At 38.3% G+C, this 16895-nt stretch overlaps 1 protein-coding gene across 2 annotated transcripts in view; it reads left to right on the top strand.

The window, feature by feature from the left end:
• Positions 1-16895, top strand: part of LOC131066262 (HVA22-like protein k) — a 131973-nt gene that overhangs the window by 58926 nt on the left and 56152 nt on the right. For both annotated transcript variants that reach the window (XM_058000990.2, XM_058000989.2), the window contains one exon: positions 12244-12341. In XM_058000990.2, the coding sequence (XP_057856973.2) occupies positions 12244-12341 (98 nt within the window). The remainder of the gene's footprint in view (positions 1-12243; positions 12342-16895) is intronic.

Raw genomic sequence — 16895 nt, 5'->3', positions numbered from 1 at the left:
TCACCTTAGGTTAGACTTTTCAAGCCTAACTGGAAGCTCATTCAACATGGTCGGACATTTGGAGCTCAATTGGCAGCGGTCAGACTTTTTGAAGGGCACTGACAGTCTCCCCAAGAAAGTCGTGGATTCTAGCCCTCACTGACTGGAAATCATGCAATAAGATTGTGGATTTGGTGGTCCACTGACAGTGACTAAAGATGTCTATCTTGTTCACTCAATTACTTGGTTTTTAAAGCTTCTCAAGTCATTATCAGAAGATTTTATTCATGTCATCATCACTATCTCTCAAACATCACACATATACTTCAAGAAATCTTCCTTCTACCAAGTGTAAAGACGAACACACCTTGGTCGGGTTTTTGGGGGGTCACAGGAAATGCCTATTAGCAGGTCGGACATTTGGGGGGTTGCTGACAGTAGGGTGAGGTAGGTCGGGGTTTTGAGGGGTCACTGACAGTGACCTCACTTGCTTAATTTTGTGAGTAGTGGCACTCACCTCGCCCTCTCTAAGAGTCTTACATCATCAACAAAGCTTCTCCATGGTGTTTGGGCCTTCATCTTGATTGTCTTGCATCCAACATCAAAACTCTCAAGACTGATGTTCACACTTGCATTCATTGTTTCATCTCTGATGATAATGATCAAATGAAATGATTAACACATATCGTTCATTGCCAAGGTGTTGAGGACTAAATCAACTAAACCTTATTCAATCTAAGGGATCTAATTGCCACTAAGCTAACCTAAGACCTAAAACTGAAAGAAAAAGAGGGAGTCCCCATTTGTGATGGGGTGATGTGTGAAATGTTCACAACACAAACTTTTCTCAAAAATGTCGGTGACCAACATAGAAAGTCTTTGGAAATCAGCAATATATTCATCAATTGTTCCCCATTACTTTAATTGTGCCAATTCCTTGAAATGAAGCTCGGGATCCTTGTTGCCAAATCTTTCTATTAGTTTCTCTGTGAACTCCACATATGAGGTAACTTGTGCATGGCCCATAGTGATCATGCCATGGTGCCACCATTCTTGAGCCATCTCATCTAGGTGTAGGGCAGCATACTTGATTGCTTCTTCCTCTAGCATTGGGTTGAGTTGGAAATGTGTCAACTTTTTGAACCCAATCATATGCTGTGGTCTTCCCCGAACCATCAAAGTATGGAAAATTGAGTCTACAAATCTTTCTCCTTAGATCAAGGTGATTATCTCTATCACCCTTATTGGGTAAGTGTGTCATTCTTAGGTCCATGTAGTCTCTAAGGGACATATCGGTTTGCAACCCTCCATCTATCCAATCTTGACAGAATTGATCTTGTAAATCTACCAATGTGGTTTCATTGCTCTCTTGATGCTCCATTGTAGGTGGAAAGGTAGGTATCATTGGTCTAGAACTTGTTGTAGGAACACGCGTATTTGGAGTTATATTGTTAATTGAATGGTTTTCATTTCCATTGTTGCCTCCATTATTGACACCATGGTTTGAGTCAACATGTCTAATAATTGTGCCATTCTCTCTTTTGTGTTTTGTTGTTCTGCCATGAATTGATCAATACGGTCTGCCATATCTCCCATGTTTATGCTTCTTTGTTCACTACTTAACGATTCAGGACTGTTAGTGCTGTTGTTCAGTGTCGATCCTTGGTGGATACCCAAGATATTTGAAGTTGTCTCACCCTCCAGAACTTGGGCAGGCATCCACTGTCTTCTTATATCCCTATTGTAATATCTCCTCTCTCTTTCACTCATAAACCTTCACAGGCTGGCAGGTTAACCAGCTCTGATACCACTTGTAGTGCCCCTTGTAAGATTTCCTCTATCTTTACAATCTAATGAGACAATTATACTTATGATTCTTAGGGTCTTGATTAGAAATGTCTAATGGAATTATCGTAATATAATACTCAAATCAAGAAGGGCTTAATTCATGAGATTTCTATGAATATGAAATGCAATGATAGAACCTTCTTATCTGATATAAAATTCAATATGCAATGGATCTGCAAAATGTACTAAGATTATTGGAATTCACTGGATCGTAGTATTGCTACAAGAATATAGTTTCAGATCTTAATTTGGTAAGATTGCTGTCCCTGACTTATATCCTTATGATCATGCGATTGGATTAGTTATGAATTTGATCTGAATTACGATCCCTGTTGCCCTTCCTGTTATAGCTTTGTATTTGTGCAACTTTTGACACTGTCTCTGCCAGTATTCCCCTTTGTGCATGCGTCCTCCACCTTGCAATTGGATGGGTAGTCACCCTCGTCTCACTTGGTTGTCTAGAGGCTCATGTGAGCACTGCAGGCATAAATAAATACATAAGACAAACATTCCCTGCTTTCTTGAGAATCCACGATCCTCCTCATATACCCATTGAATGGGCATGATGTGGAGTTGTATCTCCCACCATCATGACTTTTGCAAACAACCTAATCAATTATGCCCTCAATTGGACTTATTCTTCATTAACAATAGTATTAACTAACTAACTAATGAACCGTTTGCCTTTCTCCTGACAGCAATAATCTTTTTAATGTTCCTCACGTCCATCTGCTTGGCAATTTGTTTAGCAATTGAATGGAGATTTTACAGATTCTTTTCAGATGTCAACCAAACCAGACCAGGTTTCTGTAAGGATAATATCATGCTTGTTAACTTAAAAATTGATTTCCCAATAAGTTAAACTTTTAAGATAGCAAATACAATATTTTCTGACTCAGAAAGAGTTTATGCCAAAGTAGGATCAAATATGATTAAATCAATTATTTGGGCATGGATATTTATCTTTTCTTTACAAATTGGATGTGCAGGCTTCCTTTTATCTTTAGTGTTTGGCCTCCTAAAGGCTTCTTGGTTGATTTATATGGCTACTTCTAGGAGGATTGCTCTTGTTGCAAGAGTTTTGCAAAGTTATCAATAATTTGTCTCTACTCTTTTCCCTGTTTTGCCATATAGCATTTGTTTTTGTAAAGCATCTTTCATCATCTTCTAGTACCATGTTGGGCCTAGAATTACAAGTGTCGTTTTGTCTTACATTTGTTGGTGTCAAGGAAATGGTAAGGTTAGTCAAACGAAAGATCATGAATTCCAAGACTGATCCGTTTGTAACTAAACTTCGCATAATTGTGCATTGATGGATAGAGACTGAATAGGAATAATGAGATGAGGAATTATCATTGTTCCACGAGGACACGTCGCCCCAAAAAACTCACCTCCCTTGTATGGGGACATTTTTCGAGACTTGGGGACTTGGGGGAAACGTCCCCCACAACACCACCACCTTTTCCACCTCAGCTAGGGATGTTGTCAGGTCGCTTGGTATATGGTACAAGCCATTACATAGTGATTGCAACCTTTAACTTTGTGAAAACTTGTTTTCCTTTCATAGGGTACTCACAAAGATGTTATATTGTAGATTTTGCCTTGAATATTTCAATTTATCTCAAATTGTATATTAGTACGCCCCCCCTACTGCTGCTTTGCTGTTGTCCCCCTACTGCCACTTTGCCACCGTCCCCTCACTGTCCCCAAATTTAGGCCTTTGGTCACCCCGTCCTCAAAAACCCGTCCCCACATCCTCTCATCCCCCCGTTAAGAAACTTTATGGAACTATGGGAATTATTAATTTGATAGCACTAGTTTAGGGCCCAGGTTGATATGAGGGATTGAGAGACAAGAATAGCAAACGAGGGTTTAGTGTATTATTAGCTGAAACAATTTTTATTGGTACTCATAACAAATATGCAGAGTAGCATGACAAAGAGGACAATAAAATATACTAAGGGAACGGTAAAGCAAAACTTAACACATTAAATTAACTTACAAATATGTAAGTTTTGCATACAATCTGAGGGAAGATGGATGCATTATGCAACCAAAACAATGAGCCTTAAAGAAGGCCCCTAATGAATAGGTGTGACATGTTTATACAAGTGTAGGAGGAGGATATAAAGTTGAACCCTGATGAATAGGTATGCCATGTTTGTACAAGTGTAGGAGAAGTTGAAGTTGGACTGTTACAAGAACACTGTCTATCTCTTGCTATTGGTCTTCCAGGCTTTGTCTTCTTATGTCAATATCTTGACATAGGAGTAAAAGATTTTGTTGGTATAGGTAGCACTTGGTGGCACCACATTAACAAGAGGTAGTTAGGATTGAGACCAGGAAGCTAATGGTGCATAGCACATGAAATCCAATGAAGTCACTAGATGGCACATGGCATTTTGTGAAGTCAGATCCTCCTGAATCACTGCAACTCTGCACCATCTCCTATGGAAACAGGCACTAACTTGTCAAAAGATGATTATGGAAAATTAGATTATGGGACTCTCTTAAGATATTTTAGCTGTCTTTGCTTCATAAACTTGGATTAGACAATTTACATAAGTTTATGTAGCAAGTTAATTATAGATATAATAGATACAAATTCATTTAATTTATTTAACTGAGATGAGTGAGCATAATTATAGAGACAAGTGATACTACTTTGAAGTGATATGGCCAAGCTCTTGAGAATTATTATATATATGACTGATACTGAAGTTCTTAACTGAAATTGGAGAGTTCTGTATGAGGATGAGATCCTCACCACATTTGACTGTCATCTCACCTTCTAGATGTGTATGCTGACCATTTCAACACTGAGTAGCAATTCATAAATTACTAAATCCTAAAACTGATGGTCTCTCCACTCTATTGCATACATGTCTTGGTTCCTTTAACTTTCTATCATAAAATATGGGATAGAGTCAAATAGAAGCTGGAATAATACAGCACAAGATAATACATTCTTTTTCTCATTTTCTCGCCCCGTTCAATACAAATTACAGACATATATAGGATTCGTTTTTCCTAATTTATAGGAAACTACTCTATAACAACTCTCCTATAAATATTGAGTTGTTTTTAACAACTCAATATACACCACTATTATAATAACTTGTTAAACAAACCTTAACAAACCTAATTATTATTTTATGCATCCTATGATGTGATATTGCTAACACCTGAGAAAGGAAGAAAGCTTGCTAGGGTTTCTCTCTTGATTGAAGGAATTGGTTCTGCAGGATCGAACGGAGGTCGACCACATCCAAACAAAGTGCTAGTGTCCCTGGGGGTAAGGAGTGGAGAACTCTTAGGACTGAAAGCTACATGAGGAGAAAGAGTCATTGAAATCCAATGCTTGAAGCAAGCGGGACTTCTGAACATAGATCCAGATACCCGAGCAATGCTGCTTCCGACCTTGTCCCCTTTGCCTCCATGGCCGAGATTCATAAACAATGCAGGTTCCGCCGGCTTCATCGAAAGCAACTGTTGCAATCACACCTGATAAAGCTGACGAGTACTGCACAATATAGAAAAGAGGGGGGCCGGGAGGGCTTCTATGGCTATTGTCGGTGAAGAGGGTTATTATAGATAGAAGTTGGTTCAGAGGGAAAAATGGCCCCTACTATTTTGAAGGGCCGGTTCAGAGGGCTTCTACTATATTGCCTGTGCATGCACAAGGAGGGCTGCTATGGCCCCTACCCCTACTATTTGAAGGGGCCTATTATTAGATTATTCGGGAGGGTTTGTATATTGCTGGTGCATGCAGAGAGCTTCTATGGCTATTGCCGGTGCATGCATGCAGAGGTAGATAACTATTCTTTTGGGGGTGGGGGGTATAGTAATCAAGAGGTATATAGTTGGAGGTCCTTATTAATTAGCTTGTTAGAATAATATGAAAAAGGGCAAATAGTAGGGGGGGCTAAAGTTTACTTTCATTTTTGTTCGTTTATTTGTTCCACCTCCGATCGATAAAGTGCATTGAGGCACTCAAGGGGCTCCAAACCAATCTTCTCAAGGTGGGTGGATAATCTTGGGAAGGCAGGATCCCAGTGGGAAGAGCGGAAAGAAACCTTGGTTTCGACCAAGCCAATCGATAAATCACTCTCCACCATCCAACTCTAAATACTAATAGAATGAAGCATCCTTTCAATGCAGGGTGGGGAGGACTCGATAGTTTACCTAGGAATTGCCAGTGATATTATTAACGGATTATGATGTGGGTGCATAGCGGCACATAACAATGGCAATGAGAAGTCGAGTAGACAATTGAACCATCATGGGGAAGCGTAAACAACATTTATTAGCACTTGGGACCATATCTCGCTCTCAATGCTCGCCTTAACCGGCGAGGGGGACAAGGTCACCCATGTAAACACTAATTCCCAACAACCTGGTGCAGGGGCACCTAGGCTACCATCAAACCTCTATGAGGCCAACTATGAATCCTTTGTATTTTGAAGGTTGAGAGTTGTAAATAAGGTCTTTTAAGACCACATGTGATGTAATAAGGTCATTGAGACCATTGGATGTCAGGCTAAGTCCTATTAGGGTCATATTGTTAATATTGCTCAAGAATTGTCAAAATTGTCATTTTGTGGCAAATATGTCTCAATAGGGTCATGTATGGTATTTTATGATATATGAAGGTATTTTAGTCCTATTTGGACCTATTCATATTGGTTTTGAGTCACAAAAGTCTTGGTTTGAGTCTAGGTTGCATTTTTGATAAAATTGTCAATGTTGCCAAAATGTTGTCAAGGCAATTTTTCATTGTAAGAGCAATTAGGGGTTGGTTAGTTGAAACAAATCCAAAAGGTGGTTATGTCAGTTGGGAGGCCTTGGAGGCATTCAAATAGGCCATTCCCACGTTGATTTAGAGGTTGGATGGGTGTGGATGTAAAGAACAATCAAAAAATCAATAAAAGTTTCATTGTTTCCTGCACTTTTTTCTGAGTTTTCCATACGTAGCAGTCTGATTTTGGATACTTTTCAATATCAAATTTGATTCATTTTTATTGAGGGATCATTGGACATTGTCTAGGAATGAATGTACTCTAATTTCCTTTTTGTGGCATCCGATTTCATTGTGTTTTGAGAGAGATAAAAGGACTTTGGTGAAATCAGTCTAAACCCTTATCTAGGGTAAACCGAGACTGCTAAAATTGCTTTTGTTTTGCTTCCATGTCAAATAAGCCACTCCAGATGAGTGGAAATGTTTTTTATATATGCACTTTAGTTGTCTTATGTTTTGCAGGGTACCATGAAGCATTTGGCACGTGCAAATGTGTTGGAGAAGTCTGATTTATGGTGTCTCAGACTGATATGACAGAGAGTTAAGGGTGAATGGTGAATGTAAGTGCAGGGTTGGTCCTTGAAGGTCTACAGAAGGCAGTGAGGGGTGTGTGGAGGTGCCAAAAAAAACGTGTTCCATTGGTTGTCAAGCCAAGGTGACAAAACAAACATGAAGAGTTTATGACTGACTCGGTGAGAGAACCTTGACTGTCACAGTTGACAGTGAGCAGATTCAGTGAATATTGGAAGGTTGAAGTGGGAGTGATTGTTGTGTTTGAAGATAGGGTAGAGAGTAGAGGATCCCTCCTTCATTTTGGTTGTTGTTTGAAACCCTATAAATGAGGAATGAGCCATGAATCCATGACTGTCCCTGCACATAGTGTGACTATCCTAAAGCATGTTTGACTGTCCTAAAAACAGTGAGCCCTCAATAATTATTGTTATGTCATTTTGGGTTGGTTGGGAGGGTATAGAGTCAAGAGTAGAGTTGTTGTGAAGCCTTGAGTGCTGCCAAGGGTGACTGAGTTGTGAGAGTTCTTTACATGTTGAAAGTGGAGGTTGGAAACCTAGTGAAGGGATGGTGTTGGTCAAGAGGCTACAAAGAGTGTTGTTGAAGAATGATGCTAAAGGACTTGTGGATGAGCACAAACATGTTGTGAAGACCTAGTTGAGTATGTCAATGGTGGGTAGAGAGAGAGGGAGAGTCTATGAGTGAAGAATGTGTCTTGAGGGTATGAAGACTTTGTGAGTAACCTCTAGCCTTGTGAAGAGTTTGTGAGCGAGTGGAGCTTGTTATCTATTGAATTAGGTAAGTTGAGAGAAAGAAATCTCCCTAATTGGTTGGGTTTGGTGGATGCTTTGCATCACAACCCCTTTAGTGTGAACATAGGGAGAAAGTACATCACAATACTTGATGACCACACTCAGAAGTTCATCCTAAGGTGTGAGTAGGGACATACACATCTACTCATGACAAGCAATAGTAGAACTTGTTGCAAGGCATGCGCCCTTGGTCTCTGTGCAACACAAGCGGTGGGTTTGCGACATAGCTTAACCATCTCTCGTGGATTCTATGTGTCTGGTGGTTGTAGAGGGCATTGACAGGTCGACTTTTTGGTGCAACATCAACCGTACCCAACAAATGGTATTAGAGCTGGGTCATGGGTTCAAACCCTGCTTGTGCTGAGGGGGGGATTGTTGCAAGGTGTGTGCCCTTGGTCTCTGTGCAGCACAAGCGGTGGGTTTACGACATGGCTTAACCGCCTCTCATGGATTTTGTGTCTGGTGGTTGTAGCGGGCATTGACAAAGACAACCGTACCCAACATAACTAGCCTCACTGCGCTTACTATTCTCTCATCCAAGGATAGGGACAAATCCATATACCCATGGAACCAAGGCTAGGGACTAACACATCCATCCAAGGTCTTACATCAAGTTAGGATAGGGACAAACACATCTATCCAACATCAAGGTTATGAATAGGGACACACCTTTGCTCACAACAATTATGATTGGGGAGAAACACATCCAATCATAATTACCAACTCTTGTGACTGGGGATGAACACCTCCAATCACTTATAGCATCTTTTGAATGGGGACAAACACATCCATTCATTTACATCATCTTGTGAATGGAGACAAACACATCCATTCACAAACAACCAACAATAGTGATTGGGGACATACACATCCAACCACAACATAAAAAGCTTGAACACCAAGCCCTCGTTGTCGTGTATGCAGCCATCATTATAGATCATTGCCACTTTGATCACAAAGGATATGAAACAGTTTCCGTTGCCACCTGGAAACTGATCTTAACTTTAGTTGTTTTGGCACAAATAATTGTCACTAATACAATTTCACAACCCCATCACTAGTGATTGACGAGAGGTCGTTGAATGTCCTCCAACCTCTTGTGCCTCCAACCTCTAGTAGATTTTATTTATTCCTCCTCACTATCTTCGTATGGAGGGTTTTCAGTAGCCACCCCATGAAGGCATTCTTCATCATCATCTACAACCGATGCCTTCTCTGTATTTAACTTGCCATCAAGGAGATCTTTGCAACATTGAGTTCAATTCATAACAATGTGTCCCTTCTTGCAACAGTAGCACAAAATTTTATTCTCGAAGAAACCATTTCACTTTGATGTAGAAGAACTAGATTTGGAGGAATGGTTAGGCCTATTTTTTCTATACATTGTAGTTTCCTCTATAGTTGAATCAATTTTCTTAGCTCCTTCATCAATCAAAGTAGATATTATTTCTTCCAGGGTAGCATCTACTTTGTTTACTGTGAAAACAATGTTGCCATAACTAGGAGGCATGATATTTAACAAAATAGCCTTTGAATCATCATCAACTACTTTAGCATCTATCCTAGTTAATTGATTCAAAAAGGAGCAAAACTTATTGATATGTTGAACAACGTTGTCACCCTCCATCATTTTCAGCCCGAACAATTTCTGCTTTAGACCCATCTTCGCAGTTGATGCTTTTGATCCAAATGAAGTATTCAAATTATCTCATACTTCTTTTGAGGTCTTCGATAAGTCAATGTGGTGGAGCTATGCATATGAAAGTGCAAGACCAATCAAAGCTATTTCTCTTCGACCCTTCATAGTCCACTTTGTGCTTTCATCAACATTAGTTGGCTTTCTTATTGCTCCACTTACTATATCGCATAGATCCTTTTCAATAAGGATCAATTGTAATTTGATTTGCCACGTGTGGAATTCTGAACCATCAAATTTTTCTATTAATATGCTATTTTTCTCCATTAAAAGAAAATATTTGACCTTGATTGACCTTGAAGCTTAATTTTAGAATCTCCGCTTCCCTCCCCCCCCCAAATGGATGTCACGTACAAGCGAGAGTGCATCTAATTACAACTACAATAATGATTTTATTATTTTGTTTACATCAACAATCTAAATTGACTCTACAAAATAGATAAAAATAATCTGTGACCTAGTAACCTCTACAAACTATAAACACTTTGTAACACCTCACCACACACAATAGAAAACATATCGGCCAATAAGTACAATTACAACAGAAAACATATCGGCAAATGACAAATTAATTTTTCATCAAAATGATGCATTACTTACATCTTCTATTTAGACTAGTGGCATCAATCTTGTTGAAAGATGATTGGAAGCAGTGCTTTGTAAAACCATAAATTAAGGATTGATCCACGATTCAGGCCTGCCTTGAATTGCTTGAGAAATCAGTTAATGACGATGCAATAGACTGGTAGTGAGCTAGCAAACCACTAGCTACACACGCTCCAAACTTTCACCGAGCTCCACAAAGAGCTGAATTTGCAAAAATCGCAGCTGCTTCAAACCAGTGAAGAGATCGAGCTTAGGTGTTCTCAGTCAACACCATAATATATCGGGCCTACTGGTAATAAAATGCTATCGCAAATAAGAGATCGTAACCATAGAAATGGTAAGAAACGGTGCCAAAGTCTGCTTCAATACAGAATTGGTCACAGAAACCAGCTCAGAGAAATCGAGCCACACAAAATGCAGATTAATCGCCACATCGGTTACTTGCAACAAACACGGCCAATGAAGAGGTAGCTGATGCAGCCCAATACATGGACCAATCTGACCAATGCCATAGATGAAATGCACATGCTTCGATCAAAAGAAATAATGATCCACGAAATGAATGCGCTAATATCAGGTCCGATCTGAGTAAAAGGCACCTCCACAAGATTCAAATTGGCAACTTCCTTAGATGCCTAGTAGTGACAAATTCGTGCAGTGTAGCCCAAGGCAAAAAATAAAATAAAAAAGAAACGGGAGATAATTGAATGTGCAGCACCGATGAAGTTTTTAGTAACCACAGGAATGAAACCTTAGATTGGTGAATTATTATCATTACACAACTGATCAAACAACCAAGGTCTCAATAGCTGGTGAAGGTCTAAGATGGAAAAGAAGAGTAGAACGAATGGCTCTGGTACCATATCATAGAATATGGGACAGAGTCAAATAGAAGCTGGAATAATATTGCACAAGATAATACATGCTTCTTCTCATTGTCTCACCCTGTTCAATGCAAATTACATACATGTATAGGATTTATGTTTCCCACTTTATAAGAAACTACTCTATAACAACTCTCCTATAAATATTGAGTTGTTTGTAACAACTCAATATACGCCACTATTATAAGAACTTATTAAACAAACCTTAACAGACCTAATTATTATTTTAGGCATCCTACAATGTGATATTGCTGACACCTATGTGAACACTAATTCCCAACACTTTCAACCTTTACCTAGCACACTTGTATGCATGTACTTTTGTTTTTCTCTGTTCAACCTCTAGTTCTACATGTAATTTTTTCATCCCTACGTGTTTCTTTCTATGTTTTCTTGCTCATCTTGGGGGAAGTAGTTGAAGTCTTACATGCTGAATCATAGTTCTCCCTGACCGTTGAATAGTAGTTTTTGTAACTTTGAACTTCAATATATATTTCAGCATTTAGATTGTTATACTTGTAGAATTCAATCACTATTGTTCTTTGCAACCAATTAGTGAAGAAATAGTTTTCTTCCTCTAAGTATGTTTCTTTCTGCTATATTTAACTCAAACATTCTATCCATTTTAGTCTGCTGAGACATAAGTGTAATTTTTTTGTTTGCTCCTACGTTTTATACTTTTTAATTCTTAATTTGTCTTGATATTGCTCTTGTCCCAAAGCATGGAGCAGGAAAGCAACTCCATCGTGTATATGTTAGTGTTTGTGCTTTACATGCTGAATTTTCCTTAAATTCTTTCATTTATAATATTTTTAAAAATAATCATTTGCAATAAAAGAAACAATCCCAGATAGGTGGAGAGAAATTCAACACAAGTTATTTCCTCAACTTGTTCAAATGATTGTATCTGGCTCTATCTTCTTGACAGTGAGCATGAAACTGTAGATATAATATAAGATTAACAATTAGTAGATTGCATTGAAAAAGGAAAGACATGTTATGCTTTCCTTGTTCACATCATAGATGTGTTATGCAAGTGTGTGTGCACCCCAATATCCTGCTGTATGGAGAATTTTTTCCTTTGCAAAACTTATGTTTGCCATTTTACAGCTGTGTTGTAGGTATTGGTTATCCTATATACTCCTCTTTCAAGGCCATTGAGAAGAAAGACAACGAAGAACAAGAACATTTGCTGACTTATTGGGCAGGTGATTCATTTGCCATGATTTTTTTAATTTAAATATGTTTGTAAAGATTTACTAAATATGCCATACAGCTTTGGGTTTCTTAAAATAATATTTCTTACCTTTAGCCTGCCTAAAGCGAGATTTAATTGCAATAATATATGTCAGCATCAACAAGGTATAGCATGTGTGCCTATTAGAATAATTACAAGTAAATGTTCTCTTTGGAATATCCATGAATTTCCTGCCTAGTGTCATTGCTTGTTGATGGAATTCTTATCAATCCTATGGAGTAAAGCTTTTCATAGTGACTTCTTTTCCCTCAATTGCTTTTGTATTTCCATTTCTCAATATTTGCAACTCGCCACGGACTCGCGAGTCCATGGGAGCCACGAGTCGACTCGCCACCTGGCAAGTCCATCTGAAAGACTCGCGAGTCTTTTGCATGGACTCGCGAGTCTTTCAGATGGACTCGCGCGACCCAGAAAAAAAGTCATGCAAGCTTTAAAATTGAGTTTTTAAAATTTTTTTTTGCCTTCATTTGGCATAACTGAGGGAGTGACAAATAAAATAAAAATAACACCCGACGCCTTTATAAAATAATAAAAGTATTTTTGGCCTCGCGGAGCGCGCAAGGGGCGCTGCCCCCTGACCCCAACTTGGGGGTGCTGCCTCCAAACCCCCGTCGAAAAATATACGGGGAAAATGCACTGATGGAAGTAGGGAAAATTCAACCTCTGAGTCTGATTAGGCTCCATATAACATCATAATTAGCATTGAAGAAATCTTGGTATTATACATTTTATAGTTGAAATTTTGAAACTATGAGTATGTGACATGTGTAATGTTTCAATTATGGCTCTTATGCTCTCTAAATGCATTAATTTCTTTATGTTTTTTTGTAAAATTACGGCTTTTCTTTTTGCCGAGTCCTTGCCGAGTCTTTCACGAGTCCGAGTCCGAGTCCAAATTTTTGGTTTGCTGAGTCCGAGGCAAGTCCAAGATTTTCAACTATGATTTGCATTACCTATATAAGGGAAATTGATTTTGGAAGATTTCATTTTTATTTAACTGCCTTTGTTTTTGGAAGACTGCTTGATTTTTATTTTTATATTTGTTTTTGAATTGAACTATTTAGCTTTTGGCTATCTGGATTGTTCCTTGATGTTTTTTTCTGTGTTAAGAGTCTGCTGGTTTTTGTGTGATGTTGTGCGTATCTATAACTGCTATAACTAGAAAGGTTTTGTAGTGTAGGTTGTCACTTTTTGATCACCTAGTTTCCAAGATGGGCAAGGTGAGAGCATATGTATATAGTACCACACCCAATTATTCAACATGCAGCAACACGAAGTGATCAAATTAACTAAAGCACACAAGGCGGCAAACCATCCTTATCTATGCTTATTCAACGAATTGTGCTCAATGCAAGAACTGAAAGAAAACACTTCTAGGCTTATTCAGTGGAGTGTGCAATTACAATAAGCACAATCACTTCTCGCTTATTCAGCAAAGTGCAATCACTTCTCTTTTATTCAACAAAGTGCAATTACAAGAAGTAAACAGGCACACCGCGAACACCCATCCTTATCTATGCTTGTTCAACAGAGTGTACAATTACAAGATAATATAAAATGCGTTACAATTCATCATTAGGAAACATAAATTGCGGATATATTGATTAAGGGCTGAAAACCCTCTCAAACCACGCATGTAAATCAATTAAAGAGCTGACTTAAAATATGATATAAACTGATAATAATCAGTCAATAATAAAGAGAAATTACAAGCCAAAACACTTTTTCATTTCGTGCATCTTGAAACCTACAATTTCTTCTTCTTCTTCATCTTCAAACCTGCGAAGAATATCAGTCCACTATGCCATCAACTCCACTCAACAGGATCCCAAAATAGGAACTGCTCGATAGCTCATTCTTGGGCGCTTATTTGAACAGCTATCTTTTAGGAGTGAATTTGTGAGCTGTCACAAGTTGTAATTCCAAGAATCTACGCCTCAAGAAGGAATATTCCAATTTTGAGGAAGAATATGCCAAATTCAAGTTTGAATCTCCTGTCCAACATGGATGCTCTTGCATCATATATGCTGATCTAAAATTCTGTTTACAGGTTTTTATTGCTGTAACAATCCAAAATGAACCAAATAACATAGACAAATCAGTCTAATCATGAACCAACTGAAAGATACCTTGTAAAGATGAAACAAGATGCTGTTACAGGTCTAATAACACTTTGGTAAAGCTGATACACTGTAAAATCAGACTGATGCATAACACTACCCACACAGCTGCAAATGCTACTTAGCTGGCTCTTCAAAATCCGAAAGGAAGAAAATAATTCAAGCATGTCAAAATGAGCTTCAAAACGTACTTTTATATTGACTCTAGGAAACTTCTTGAAATCCCAGGAATAAAGTGACTTTATTAATCTCCTTTAAATATGTAATATCCCCTTTACTTTTTTTTTTGATTTTTAACACAACAAGATTCATCCGTTAAGGTTAGAATAGTCAAACTTGCACAGAAAGGATATGCTGAAAGTAACCCTTTCACTTTTTGATCACCAAGAGCCCAATATGGGAAGGTGAGAGCATACGGTGTCAAGGGGATTGTTAGCTCAAATAACTACTGGAAATGAAATCTCAAATACAATACTGGGCAGCAAGCCAGCCCCTTCCGCTTATCCAGCGGGTGTAAGAACTTCTACAGCAGTATGGCGGTGCAACCAGCCAATTAGAAGATTACAAGACTAAAAGAACAACAATCACTCGACCGCTTATGCAGTGGGAGGACTAGAAGCGAATAGCAATCAACTCAACCGCTTATTCAGCGGGAGGACAGTGTTACAATAGATAAGAAGGCGGCAAGCTAGCCTCTTCCACTTATGCAGTGGGACAAAGAGCAACACTCCAAGTATATAGCTGTTAGTACTACTAATCAGCTTTACAATGCAAACATGGATTACAAAATAACTAGAATCACTGTCCAAACTAGGTGACAAGGCCAGCCTCTTCCACTTATGCAGTGGGACTAAGAGAGTTCAAATAAATTGCTTTTAGTACTACTAACCAACATTACAATATGATTCATCATGGGTATTCAAATGCCAAAACCCAAAGTAACAGCTGCAACTTATTACCAAGACTCTTCACACCACACCAATAGACTCACACACTGAAAACCAGCTTCAACCCCCCAAAACTAAATCTGATATGAATGAACAACAGGCTGGAAATACAAACCAGCAACATTAAAATCCTCACAAATACTTCTAAATCACTCCCCACACACTCAAATTATCTCTAAACACACTCCAAAGGCCCTAGGCTTAAAGCGACTAAGGCTACATTGAGAAAATGGCACCAACAAATCAGAATCAGCATAACACACAACCCCAAACACCTCCCAACAAAGACACCTACAACTGAAAGGTTCGACTTGCTATATAAATATCAATGCTCCAAGATATTCAATAAAAACTTACATGATGATTCGCCCAAGGCATAGGAAATGAATGAGCAAGTACCCAGAATGATCTGACACACGAACTGAGAGTTATGAACTAAATCATGCTACAGCCACACCAAAACCAGCAAACTGAAAATCCACACACAACACTCCAGAATCAGAAAACTAATAAATAAATCTGCAACATTATCTTCAATCCACTCCTTTGAATGAAGAGCAATTTCTGGCTTGACTAGTTGCTGTATTGCAAGCAAGAAATCAAGCTATGGCTAGGAGGTAAGCATTCCCTGAAGCTTTCACTTTGCATTTCGGTAGCATTTCGTTATAAAATTGTTCTTAGATAGTCCCAAATGAAGGCCAAGGCACATATTTATAACTTCCTCCTCAAGTCGAACTTCTTTTCCCTCCAATATGGGATTAAACAACCACATTCCAATTTCCTTAATTTGTATTTCATTTCATTTCTCCAAAATCGCCCATCACTTGGTCGCAAATACACTTTATAAAAAATACATTGATAAAGTGTATTATGGTGTTTAAAGAATAAAGTGAATTATATCATTAAATTGTCTTATTTTTCCTCCTAAGGTGTCCATCTTGCCTTAACAATAATTCACTTATAAAATATTTTCCTCAACCAAAAATTGCTCACATATAATTAAGGAAATGACTTAGATATCAAATAACTTAAGAAATTCCTTTTAAATAAATTGTCCAACATTTGCCTTAAGTTATAATTTAATTTAAAACACCATTTTTTTATCAAATACCAAGCCTGCCAAAACAAGCTCCAAGGATATGGGGAAACAAGTTGAGAGAATTGCCCTGCCAGAAATAGTCATTGAACTGAGCTGAAGAACCCTTGCCAAGAATAGCACCAAAAATGCTGGAAGACCAACTGCTCAAACTGACCTGCTGGAAATAGTCATCTGAACAGGCTTGCTGACATCGTGCTAAAAATAGAACTGCTAAAAATAGAACTTACTAAAAATAGCATACTGCTAAAAATAGTAAGTGTTTTCAAAGTGATTTTAACCACATTCTGAGCAGCCGTCATACTTACTAAAAATAGTAAGTCTGGAAAAGTCTTCGGATT

This window comes from Cryptomeria japonica, chromosome 5 (genome assembly GCF_030272615.1).
Source record: "Cryptomeria japonica chromosome 5, Sugi_1.0, whole genome shotgun sequence".
NCBI lineage: Eukaryota > Viridiplantae > Streptophyta > Pinopsida > Cupressales > Cupressaceae > Cryptomeria > Cryptomeria japonica.
This window is presented reverse-complemented; position numbering and strand designations above follow the sequence as displayed.